We start from the raw sequence: 12,568 nt of genomic DNA on the forward strand, positions 1-12,568 counted from the left end.
GAGTACTGGGGGAGACTTGAGACAGAGGCTGTGCGTGCTGGCTGCCTCCCGTGTTGGGGGAAGATGGAGGTGTGGTTGGGTGTGAGCTGTGCAGTATAGTCAGTTAAGTGGATTTCTCCGGGTGGGATTAGGAATCCTTGATTTTACAAAGCCTGGCTCACCTTCCAACTTCATTCTCAGTGGAGGGGAGGGCAGGATGCTGCACTGGGGCTAGGGGTTTTGCCCTCCTGCCTACCCCTTTCAGTTTAGGGTAGGGGCAGGCCCCTTGCCGAGCAGGAGTACTGCCGCAGTGTGCGTATCTCTTGTGTTTGTGTGCCGGTGTATGTGTGTGTAGAGGGAGGTGGTGGTGTAGTGGATTAGGTATGCAGGTGTGTGCTGGGAGGTCTCGGTACCTGAAACCACCAAGAGTTCAGTTCCAGGCTTTGAAAATTGGGGGGAGAATTTCTCCTCCCTGCCCCAGAATCAAACACTTCCAGTTCTAGGGTTCACCTGATTTGGGCTGTGCGGACCTGACAGAGGGGCTGAGAGAGCCAAGAGAGCCCCAGGGTTGGAAGAAGGAGGGATTTCTTTCTTACCCACTGAAATGCCAGGGTCAAGGAAAGGAAAGGGGGGTGAAGTGGAGAAGCGATGCAGGAGAGGGATGAACAGAGGCCGAAAGGTCTGCGGCTGGGTTAAGTGGAGAGGATCGCTAGGCCTCGTCCCCCTGAGGGTGGCGATCCTGGTCCTTTCTGCTGCAGCTGTGTTCAAATTCGAGGAGACGGCCACAGTGACGGACCCAGGCTCAGCGCTGGCAAAAAATCCACTCCTGGTTTTTGCACACACCAGCCCGACTTCCCGGGACCGCCGCGGTGTCGAGTCCCGAGCTGACGCCCTCGAGCCGCCGCCAAGCGGAAAACCCGGAGTGGCTTTCCACGCCTCTTGGAACGGAGTCAAAGGGCACCTCGGAGGAGGTGGCCAGCCACCCCTCCCCGCCCGGTTCGAAGCCGCTGCCATCAGGGGCGCCCCGGCCGGGCTGGCCGCGCCGTGCGGCGGGACCCGCAAGCTCGCAGGGCCCACCCAAGGGCTCCGTGCCCTCCCCGCGGGGGCTGCGGGCGGGGCGCGCGGGGCGGTGTTGGCGCCCTCGGGGCGGCTCCGGGCGGCGGCGGGCGCAGGGCTGCAGTGCGGCGCGCGGCCGGCAGCGGGCAGCAGCGGGCGCAGGCGGCCGCGGTGGCTGTGGCAGCGGGCGGGCGGCGCCGGCGGTGCCCCGGGCGCGCTCACACACGCGCTCACACACACACACACATACACACGGCCTCGTACACACTCACACACGCTCCGGCGCGCACTCGCGGCGCGCAGGCCGGAGGGAGGAGGCTCGGCGCGGCTCGGCGGCGGCGGCAGCGTGCTCGGCGGGCGGGCGGGAGGGCTGGCGGGCGGCCCCCGCTCCCCGGCTCCGCGGCTCGGTGCAGCCCGCGCGGCCCCCGCCCTCGGACCCGCCCCCGGGGGTCGCCCGGCCCCATGCCCTGCAGCGGCGGCGGAGCAGCGCGCGGCCGCGGGCGGCTCTGAGGAGCCAGGAGGGAGCCGGCGACGAGGGGACCATGTACCGGGACCCGGAGGCGGCCAGCCCAGGTAAGCGCGGCCCCGCGCGGGCTGGGGCGCCCCGCACCGGCAGGCAGGACGGCGGCAGCGCCAGGCGCCGTCTCGGAGCCCCAGCCCGGGGCTGCTGTCCGCCGGAGCCGCACGGACTCCCCCCCCGCCCCCCGCCCCGGGGTCATCCCAGCCCCGGGGGCGCGGGCTTGAGCGTCAGCGGCTCGGACCCCGGCCCCCGCAGTCCGGGCGCTGCCAGGCTTGATGCCCGGCGCCGGCTTCGCAGTGTCCCCACAAGGACCTCCCCCCCCGCACCCCCAGCAGCCCAAGGACAACGTGTGTGGCGGAGCGAGGAGCCACTGTCCCCGCGGGAACCGGGCAGTGCCCTCAGAGGCACCCCCGGGTCCCCAGCACCGGTGCCCACGGGTGCCAGCGCTGGGGGACCCCAGGGCAAGGATCCCAGGCAGCTTTGGGCCAAGGTTGTGGGCACCGGGGAGCAGTGACATCGGCGGTGCCAACTGTGAATTGAGAGGGTGCCAAGGGGCAAGTGGGAATCTGGTGCAGCAGCAGGGGAGGGGGCCTTCGGAGAGGGAGGGTGGGGAACAGCAGGAGTGTTGTCGGGGGGTGGGGGAGACAGGAGTACCTGAAGGGAAAGAGAGCAGAGATTGGTGAGAATGGGGGTGCCAGGGGATGTGCTCCTGGGTTTGGGGAGGGGGAAAGCAAAGATCCCCAAACTCACTCCAGTCCTGTCGGGGGAGGGAGGGGGAGGGGCCGGCTCCTTTGCATCTCTCTGGAGGGAGCTGGGGAGTGGCCCGGGAGCCCACGTCTGCTTGCTATCCTCCAAGCCCTGGCGAGGAATCTTTCCTCCTTCCTCTGGAAATTGCTCTGCCATTTCCTCCTTGGCTCCTGACGCCTCCTCACACAGTGCCCACCTGTAGGCAGGTCCCCTGCAGCTCCTGCCCAGGCCGTCTCAGCTCCCACCTGCGGTGCCCCACCCCAGACCCAGCACCCCCCAGTCTGCCAGCTCTGGCAGCGGGGTCTCTGCTTCTGGCTTTCTCTGTGATGCTAAAAGCAAGGTACCCCAGCCTGAGAACTTGCTCCCAAATGAAGAGCCTCCAGGCTTACTGCTGCTGACCTCCCAGGGTTGGGGGTACTCGGGGAAGGGACAGCTCTAAGGCCCTCTGCAGAAGGGACCTTGAGCCCCCGAGGATTTTGAGGGCAGTCCAGTGGACACCAGCTTTGTCCACTCTTGTCCCAGCCCCACATTTGTTCTCCCTCTAGGGGCAGCCTCAGCCTGTCCCTGCCTCCTGAGGAGTCGGACCCTCACCCCCATCAAATCATCACTGCCTTCTGAGTCCACTGAGGAGGACCTACTGGGTGCCCAGCCACTGCACTCACTCAGCGCTTGGGGATAAGGGTGAGAGAGACTCGGTCTCCCTCTCCGGAACCTCTTGCCCATCCATGAATGTCCTCTAGGTGATGGCTGAAGGGACATTGCTTTTGGAGACCCCTCCCTTCCTCTGTCTGAACCCAGGTCGCCAACCCTGGCACATTCCCCCACGAGGCTGCCAGCTTCCAGCACTCGGACCCAGGGCAGAGGCAGTCTCTGGACGGGATCACCGTCTCAGAAACCAAGCACTTAGTTCAGAGGCCAGCTCTCGGGTACGAGGTTGGAAGGGAGATGCAGTGAGGACACTCACTTTCCCCCTGCCCTGCCAGGCTGGCAGCCTTCCCTTTCCTGTTAGCCCAGTGGCCTGGGTCCGTGCCCTCATCCCTTCTCCCTCCCTCCTCTTTCCTCCCACGCCTGGGCACCATGACATCACTGCTCCTCGGAGCACCTCTGCCCTCTCCATGGAGGCCAACTTGACACGCTGGGCATCTTCTGGGCAAAGGGCCTGCAACCCAGTGCTGCCCCTGGCATCCGGGCAGCCCCCGGGGCATCTCCCTCTTCCACCCTCCGCCCCCCCCCCAACAGGCCTCCCTCTGGGGTGGAAAACTGTCTTGCCCAGTTGCGGTTGCAGGGCCCACCAGTGCCAGGGGCAGGGGCAGGGCAGCACTGACCAACCCGACCCGGAACGGACTGGGCCTGGGGTTCATTTCCCTCTGGTGTGGCCACTGGACTGGATGGGGTCAGAAATAGGCTGGAGAGGGCAGAGTCTGCTTTTGATCCTGGGTCCCCCAGGGCTCTCTGAGGGGCCAGAATCATCAATCTGGCCTCTGTACCCCAGCCCCCCTGCATCCCCGCCCACCTCCTAGAATCCTTCCAACCCCAGCTCCCCTCAGGCCCCCTAGACTCTGCTCCCCCAGGCAGGGCTATGTGCCCCCCATTTCTGTCCCCCACCTCCCCTTTGGCTGGCACCTGGTAGGAGTGAGATATGCAAATTAATGTCTGTGTGATTCAGGCCCCTCCTTCTGGTCCCCCAGCGGCCAGTACCTTGTCTGTCCTGATCCCCTCATCCCACTCCCAGGAACACCTGTGGCCTAATCGTTTTTTTACAGTTTTCCCTCTCCTGTGTTCTCCTGCTCTGCCATGTTCCAGAGTGTCCCCGACGTACTCCTTCCCTCAGCACACTCACCCTGGTCTCCACAGGGTTCAGCCTGCTGGCTAAGACCCTGTCCACAGTTCCCTACCCACTTGGGCCCACGGCCCCTTCTGGGATCTAGCTCAGCTTAAGCAAGGGACTTTGGGAAAAAGCCAGAGCCCAGTGAAGAACGAAGACCAGCCCCCCTCCCATACACCCCTATTGGCTTCTACTCCAAACTCTGTCCGGAGTCCCCCAAGCCGCCATGCCTGCAACTTCCTCTCTGTCTCCTCCCTGAGGCAGGCGGCCTTCTCCCTGCCCTCAACCCTCCTCCTGTGTTCATCCTGAAGGTGGCCTGACCAGGCCTCCCTGTGTCCCTTCGACCCAGGCCCCAGGCCGGGCAGGGCCTCAGCAGGCCTGCAGGGGTCAGCGTTGCAGTGGGCAGGCAAGACAGTTTCAGGGAGGGAGGAAGGGAAGGAGAGGTGACCTTGCAGTGAGTGAGCGAAGAAGGCCAGAGAGGGAAAGTCTGGGCCAGTGCAGCAGAGCTGGGAGAGAGGTCAGGTCCTGAGGCTGCCTGCCTTGCCCCCAGCCCTCTGCGAGCTTGTCCCTGGGGGAAGCAGTGCCTGAAGTCTTGTTTGTCCCACCTGTTAGTGGGCTCTGCCCTCTACAGCAACTCTTCCAGAAAGGTCATTCTCAGGAGCACAGGGGACACACTGCATGGGGCAGGGGGCCTTGGCACAGTGGATCTCCTCTCTCAAGGCAGAGGGATCCATGAGGTTGTCCAGGCCAACCCTCTACCTGCTGGGCACAAGTTAAGAAAAGAGGCCATTTGGGTGGTGTGTAGGGCAGGAGTTAAGGGGTATGGCTGAAAGGGCCACCAGGATTAGGGACGAGGGCTGGGGTGTGGGAAGGTCCAGTGAGGCCTGACTTTGTCTGACCGGTTGGTTCACTGTCAAACTCCCCCCCCCCCCATCTATGCCCCAATCCCCCAACCCCCACCTGCACAGGCCCAGACCTCCCTTGCATCTCGGGCTTGGATCCAGGTCTAGGGCTGAAGAGCCAACGATCTCTCAACAGGCCATGGCCAAGAGGGGTGGGGGCTGGGGCTGGGCAGGTCTGAAACCCTGGGTAAGAGGGATGGCTTCTGTGGGCTTGGGTCAGGGTAGCCAGTGCCCCCAAGCTGCATGTGACTGTGGAGACACGACCCTCCTAGGCCTTTGGTCACGCATGCTCTGTGGTGGCTTTGTGGGAACAGCCTGACCAGTGGGCTGGGTACTTGAGAACTGGGGGCCGGTGGGGAGGGCGATAGCCTCGAAGCCCCTCCTGGTGGGGGAAGAGAGGCTAGAGCGAGCTGGATTGGGGTGGGAACAGGCCAGCCAGCAGGTGACAGGTGAGGGACAGCTGGAAGGTGGGGGAATAGGTGCGTGTCAGGCCCTGGGCAGCTGGGCCCTGCCCCTGGCTGACCCCAAGCTCAGGCCCAAGGGGCCCTGAAGGCAACACAGCCTAGCAGCGAAGGGCTGCCCCCTCTCACCCCCCACCCCCCGCCAGCCCAGCTGTTGCAGGAGGCCTTGAGGGAAAGGCAGGGGAGGAGTGGGTGGCTCCTTCCCTCTGGCACCCCTCCTTTCCTCCCACCCCCCACTCCCCGCCCACCCTCTATTCTCTGAGGGACTTTGAATCCTTATTGAATCTGATGGACCGTTTTCAATAACTGCTTCCCCCAGGGGAGCCAGGCTGTGAACGGCAGGGAGAGGAGCAGTGAGGGGGGGGCCTCGTGGGGGGGGGCAGCGGGAGGCCGAGTCCTGAGCCAGGGACGCTTGGCTGGAAGGGGCATCGCTAGGACAGTCCCCTCAGAGGCCCCATTGCTCCCAGGGGGGGCACGGGCGGCTCTGCGTGGATCCGGCTCCCTGCTCCGTGGGCAGCAGGGGGCACGTGAGGCTGGTGAGGTCGGCTCCCTCTGTTGTGGCAGTCACTGGTCTGGCCAGGTGCCGGAGCCAGCCGGTGCCAGGCCCGGCCCGGGTGCCCGCCTGCCTTGCAAAGGGAACCCCAGCCGGTGGTGCCAGGAGGGTTGTGCCAGTTCCGTGGACATGGAAGTGCCTGACCTTCCAGGCAGTAGGGGCAGCCTGGCTGGGCCCTGTCCAACTTGCGTCTGGAGGGCAGGGCTCTGGTCTCACCCAGCAGCGTTCCCCAAGGTCTGGAACGGAGTTGGCAGAAGATAGCATGGGACCTGTGGAAGGGGCTGGACGGGGCCCAGAGCCTGCGCCTGGAATTCCGGACCCAGTTGGTTCGGGAGGTGGGCCGGCACGTCGGGCCTGCTCTGTGGGGCTCTGTAGCTTCCACCTGGAGGGCCCGTTGGAAGAGGTGTGTCTCCTGTGGGCAGGGGGCTGGGCCGGGAGCTGACTTGTATCAGGAGCCGGGGTGTTTGGGGAACGGATGTCTTCTTGTCTTCTTGTCATTGAACGTGCGGGGCCACGGGCCCCGGGGCAGAGGGAGGGTGGGGCCCGAGAGGGAAAGCTCGTGAGCGAGTTCGAGTTCGGGTGCCGGCTGGACTCGGTCATAGCCGTGCCCGCTCGCTCGCTCGCTTGTCCGAGTGCCGGCCGTAAACAGCAGCTAATGAGTGTATTTGCAGTTAGGTGCGGGAGGTGCGCGGGGAGCTGTGACAGGAAGCAGCGGGGAGGCCGCCTCCCCTGGCCCGATCCCCAGCCCTCCGGCCGATGCCCCCCAGGGGCCCTGCCTGCCCCCTGCCACACCCTCCCACCTGCCGGCCCGCTGCCTCTGAGGCTTCCATCTGCCCGGAGCAGGGAGGGCCTCACCTGGCTGTGTGGGTGGCAGGTGTGGACGGGAGGCTGTGGGAGCTTTGGTGTGTACAGATCCGGGCATTTCCAAGACAGCATGTGGGTCTGTCAGCGCGCGCGTGTGTTTGTGTGTGCGTACTATGTCTGATTCTGTGCGTGTGCACGCAGCCCTCCCCCAGAGCCCCGAGAGGAGGGCCGCCCCCATCCCCATCTTGGTAGTGGCCCTGCTCCTTTGATGCCCTTCTCAGAGTGCAAGAAGCTGGGGGCTCTCGGCAGGCTGGGCAGGGAAAGGGGGAGACCCGTTGTGCCCATCAGAGGAGACAGGAGGCAGAGGTCTGAGCCCCAGCCCCAGGGGGCGCCTATAGTTGCTACTAGCATCCGAGAAAGGGGAGAACTTGGCTCCTGCAGAGCCCAGCCAGCTCTCTGGTTCTAGAGCCCTCAGGAGCCCCTGAAATGAGAGAGCGGGGCTGCCAGGCCCGGGGCGGTGGCGGGGGTGGGGGTGGGGGGCGCGGGTCAGCCCTAGTAGGTGGGGGTCCCACGGTGCTGGTTAGTGAAGGGTGTACCCTGCCCCCAGCCAGGCTGGGGCGGTGTGGGGTATGGGCAGCCACAGGGGTGCCCGTGTGAGGCCCTGCATGAGGGGAGCAGAGAGGAGAACTCTGTGGCTAATGTGTCCAATTAAATTACTTTCAACCCTGCGGCGGCAGCTGCTCCCGGTGGGGCCCTGGGTACAAATTGGATCCGTCTCATTACCACGGGGGTGTCAGCGGGGCCGGAGAGCGGTCGGTGGCCGGCTCAGCCAGCACGCGGCAGGCCTTTTCCCCCTTGCTCAGCCTGGGCCCGCTCCAGCCCCCTGGCGCATTTGCTCACTCCAGTACCCCTCAGGTTTGCCAGGCCCTGCGTGCCTCCTGACCGTCCTGCCCCTGGCAGCCTGAGGGCCCCTCCCAGCCCTCACTCCCTTTCTCCAGGAATGGGGGTTTCACGCTCTTTGGGGGTCCAGCCTCAGGAAGCCCTTCTCAGGTCACCCGCCCCGCCCTGTTCCCTCCCTTGATAACGGGAGCACCATAATAATAGCAGGTTCTTGCTTGGGGAGCCCTCGGGATGCGCTAAGCATGTCATGTATGTGCTGTAGGGGTGGCTTCTTTTTAGCTAGGTCTCTGGGGTCCAGCAGCTAGCCATCTGTTTGAACCTTGGCAGAGATACTTGCTGCCCTGTCCCTGGAGCGAGTGACTCCTCTCTTCTGGCTTCCGTTTCTTTCTCTGTTAAATGGGTCTGATGATGGTTCTTATTTCACAGGGTTGGAGGATGAGGCGAGGTGAGGCGGGAAACATCTTTAGCAGAGAGCCCAGCACATAGTAAACACTCAGCCAATGACGGCTGTTATCAACATTATCCTGCACCAAGTGACTGATGTCTGGCATGAGGGTTCCGGAAGCTCCAAGGAGGACATGCCTGCTTCAGCCGTGGTGGAGGAGGAGTCAGGGAGGGCTTCCCTGAGGCGGTGTCAGTCGGTTACCTTCGGAACAGCAAACACGTGTTGAATGATCCCTACATGCCAGGTGCTGTTCTAAGCACATGACATATGTTAGCTCTTCCATCCTCCGACCAACCTGGGAAAGGGGAGCTTGCAGTTAGAAGTCAGCTGGGGCTTCCAGCAAACACCAACAGACCCAAGAGCATGAGCTTGGAGTCCAGGGCCTTGGGGTTTTGAAGGAAGAATAAGAGCTTGCCACATGACCAGCAGGGGTGAGGCATTCCGTGCCGTGGGGACAGCATGTGCTGTGGTCCAGAAGCAGGGTCTTGTTCCGTGGGGGCTTGAATGGGGCTAGAAGAGAGGCCTTTGGGGGGCAGTAGCAGGAGGTGAGGCTTGGGAAAGGTGGGCTGGGCCTGATTATGAAGGTCTTGGCATTCAGAAACAGGAAAACTGGATTTTTTCTTTCTTTCTTTTTTTTTTTTTTTTAACGAGGACCATGGAGAGCCATGGATAACTTTCAAGCACATCTCTATACTATAAAGAACTTGAACTCTGCAGCAGTGTGGAGGGTAGGAAGCCTGGAGGCAGGCAGGTACATGGAGCTGGAGTCCCAGGTTAATGCATCTGTCCCCACCTTTGCCCAGCCCCTCCTGGGTCTCTCCCCTGCACAGGGCTGAGTCCAAGACACCACACCAGGACATCTGCAGCTTTCAGCTGGACGGGGGCCCTGCCCTTGGAAAGCTTGTGGCAGGTAATGGGCTGTCGGGGGGGCACCAGGTGAAGATAGGTATGCATGGGCACACCCCGGGGGCTTACCTAGGGACATGGGGTATCAGAGACAGCCTTCCAGAGAAGGATACAGCGCCCAGGTGGGCAGTTCCAGGGCCCAGTGGACACAAATCCGTGCCCCTGGGGATCGGATCTGCACCCCGCCCCACACCCTGGGTATCAGGGCCAGGCCCCGGGGGAGCCACACATTCATGCTCCAGCTGCCAGCCGGGAGCTCCAGAGCCCCACCAGAGCCAACCTGTCTCCACGGCAACTGGGCAGGCCCCTCCCTCTCCATGCCCACGGCCCCTGGCACAGGGCCCCATTCCCAGCAGGGCTTGGGTACCTCTTCCCACTTCCCTGGGGGCTCGTCCCAGGGCAAACGCCCTCACCCCCAGGCGCCGGCAGCACACAGACGTGTTGGTATTTGGGTCCATGTGCACACGTGATGTGGATGTGCGCAGGAAGCAGGGAGGCTGGGACGGTCTACCTTGCCCGCCCACCTGAACTGGGGATTCGTTCCCCTGGGGATTTGGGTCAGACGGGCACTGAAGAGCATAATTCCAGGCTGAACCATCAGCCCCTGCCTCAGGGATCAGGGTGAGGAAGGCAACCCAGAGAAGGAGCAGTAAGGAGGGAACGGGCAGGTCAGGGAAGGTGGCAGGGGAGAATCTCCTAGCAGGGACTGGCAGGTCCACAGATCACCTTGTCCTTCACATTCGGCATTTCTTCTCATCTTCGCGGCAGCCCTACGAGGGAGAGATCGCCCCCACTGTTGTACAGGTGAGGAGCCCGAGGCCCAGAGAGGTGGAGTGTCTCACCAGGTCACTCCTCAGAGCAGGGTCATGAGATTGCAAGGCAGCCTGACTCCAAAGCCTGGGTCTTAACCACCAGGCTCTCCTGCTCGGTGCCTCCCTAATCCCACTGGGATCCGAGCCAGCATGTCTCTCGGCCCATCACTTGGAAGTGAATTCTGGGAATTGGTATTGGCTGCAGAGCTGGACTCAGAGGGTGTCCCTAGTGCCTCCTTTAGTGCTTGAGGCATCCCCTAAAGCCTTTGTTCTCAGGTCCCTGGAGTGGGGTGGAGCTTCCTTCCCACCCTAACTCCTCTCCCTCTCTGCAGGCTCAGTGGAAGGTTCCTCTCAGTCAAGGGGAGGCTCTGAAGAGAAAGGGAGGAACCCCTCACTCCCTGCTTGGCACCTGCCAGCCCTGGAGGAGCCTGATGAATCGGCTGTGTGTGGCCCCCCCAGCCCCGTTCCTCCCTCTCCAGCCCCCGCCTGGTTGGGGAGGTGCGAAGGAAGCGATTTCACAGCCTGTCAGCTGAGGCCTAAAAATACCCAGAACTCTGAGATGCTTGGGCAGGGGGAGGAGAGAGCAGGGACCAGGATGGGGTGCTGGGGGGGTGCAATGCTAACTTGGCCAGAGAAACCCTCACGGCCCCACGGTCCTACTCAGATGTGATGGGCAGCGATCCCCATCTGACCCCACTTCTGGGTCTCGAGAGTTCGGGCCCTCAGACCTAAGGGAGGGCTTAGTGTCAGACAGGAACCGTGGAACCCAGGCCCTTCAGAGCCTCCGGCCGAGGGCTCTTTCTCCCTCCCCACCCCTGAGTTGGCTGGCATCTTCAGGCCGTGGGAGCCAGGCTGGGCGTGTGCCTGCTTCCTTCCCGGAGAAGGTGCTCGCTTCTGTGAGGGGAGAGGCGTGAGGAAGGCAGCGTGGAGGGGGGTGCTGACAGGTGTGCGGTGTGATGTGTGAGCCACCCAGGCACTGGGGGGGGGGGCAGAGGAGAAGGGGTGTGGTGGCCCACGTCACTGCCACGTGGCTGCATGCTAATGCTTGGCACAGGGCCCCCCACGAGTCTGCCAGCGCCCAGAAAAGGGGACCTGCGTGTGCGTGCATGTGGACCTGCTGGAGCTGACCTGCTCTGGGTGCCAGAAAGCCTGCGGAGATGTAGCACCCAGTGAGGGTAGCTATTCCAGATAGAAACTGGGTGAAGGCTCAGGAGCAGGTGTATCACGCAGACCCATGCTGGTCATGTGTGCTTCCCATGTGGAAACGTGATGGCATGTGTGCCCGTGCAGAAGGGCAGGGGAAGACTGCACCTAAGACACTCATTAGGGAAATAATGCAGAACGGCAGCCAGAGCATGGGCTCCGGATGAAAAGTAATGGGGTTCCTGGGGTGCCTGGTGGGCTCAGTCAGTGGAGCATGCAGCTCTTGAGCTCGGGGTCATGAGTTCAAGCCCCATGTTGGGTGTAGAGGTGATTTAAAATAAGTAAGTAAAAATTTAAAAAAAATTTTTTTTTTTTAAGTAATGGGGTTCAAATCCCGGTTCTGCCATGTATCAAGTAGCTGCGTGACCTTGGGCAAGTTGAACTTTCATTGCTTCATTTCCCCATCCGTAAAGGGGAGGTGATGATAGCACCCACTTCAGGGCGCTGCTGGGAGGACTTGAGGATTTGCTGTATATGAACTGGCTGGAACCGTGCCTGTTGCCACGTTGGCAGCATGGGTATGCTAGCTCTTCCCATCTGGTTCGCCCCTTCAGTGACACAGGTGGGAGCACCAAGTCCAGAGAGGGCAAATGACCTGCCCAAAGTCACACAGTAAGTTAGTGGCAGAGCCAGGACTAGAAGCCAGGCTCCCCTGCCTTAAGACGACGCTTGTTCAAATGTAGCACTTGATGATCCTGCCCCCACTTTGGACCACAAGAAGGCCCTGCAACACAGGACTGTAACCCCATTGGCATCTGGGGCCTAGATTCTGCCAGAGCTGGGCTGGGATCATGGGAACTTGAGGATCTGAGCATCTTCAGATAACGCCGGGTGGATGGGTCCTCAGGGCAGTGGTCGGTCGCCTGAATTAGAAACACACCACCAATTAGCCTGTGGACTTGGCCAATGACTCGACTTTCCTGAGTCTCAGTTTCTTCCCTATAATGGAATTCCAGTAATACATACTTTATAGGGTTATCATGAGGACTAAATGAGATCATGCATGCAGTGTCTGAAGTGGCTGGAACACTGTGCCTAGTAAATGCTCAATTATGTTAGCTGCAGTTAGAGCTCGTGCAGAATCCTCCCACCCAGTGCTCCATAAACAGTCTCTTCCTTTGCTTCTCCTTCAGCCCCTGGCTGCCCTTACTCCCTTAGATTGATCAGGAACTGACTTGCTAGCAACCAAGACCTGTTTTTGTCTCCTGTTATTGGCTTTGCCCAGGAGGGAACAGGACACACCAGTGGGACTTTGACCCTGAACCCTCTACATCTGGCCTCATCACCCACTCGGTATAGGAACTTGGACAAGCACCATTTCCTCTTGGGTCCTTGGTCCTCCCTCTGTCAAGTAGAGAGGCTGGACCCCATAGTCCCAGAGCCTCCTGGTCATGTTGCTGTGTGATCCCGGAGGGTCCCTGGCTCAGCCCACTGGAGGCGGGTGGCAGATTGACA

At 62.0% G+C, this 12,568-nt stretch overlaps 1 protein-coding gene across 5 annotated transcripts in view; it reads left to right on the forward strand.

The window, feature by feature from the left end:
- Positions 1-1,462: 1,462 nt before the first annotated feature.
- SYT7 (synaptotagmin 7) overlaps positions 1,463-12,568 on the forward strand; it is a 61,521-nt gene continuing 50,415 nt past the window's right edge. For 2 of the 5 annotated variants that reach the window (XM_078057922.1, XM_078057924.1), the window contains exon 1: positions 1,463-1,608. In XM_078057922.1, the coding sequence (XP_077914048.1) occupies positions 1,578-1,608 (31 nt within the window). In that variant the 5' untranslated portion in view covers positions 1,463-1,577. Of the gene's footprint in view, positions 1,609-8,413; positions 8,437-12,568 lie in introns of those variants that run through there. The other 3 variants (XM_078057925.1, XM_078057926.1, XM_078057923.1) reach the window with 2 other exon arrangements.

The sequence above is a fragment of the Halichoerus grypus genome, chromosome 11 (genome assembly GCF_964656455.1).
Source record: "Halichoerus grypus chromosome 11, mHalGry1.hap1.1, whole genome shotgun sequence".
Classification (NCBI taxonomy): domain Eukaryota; kingdom Metazoa; phylum Chordata; class Mammalia; order Carnivora; family Phocidae; genus Halichoerus; species Halichoerus grypus.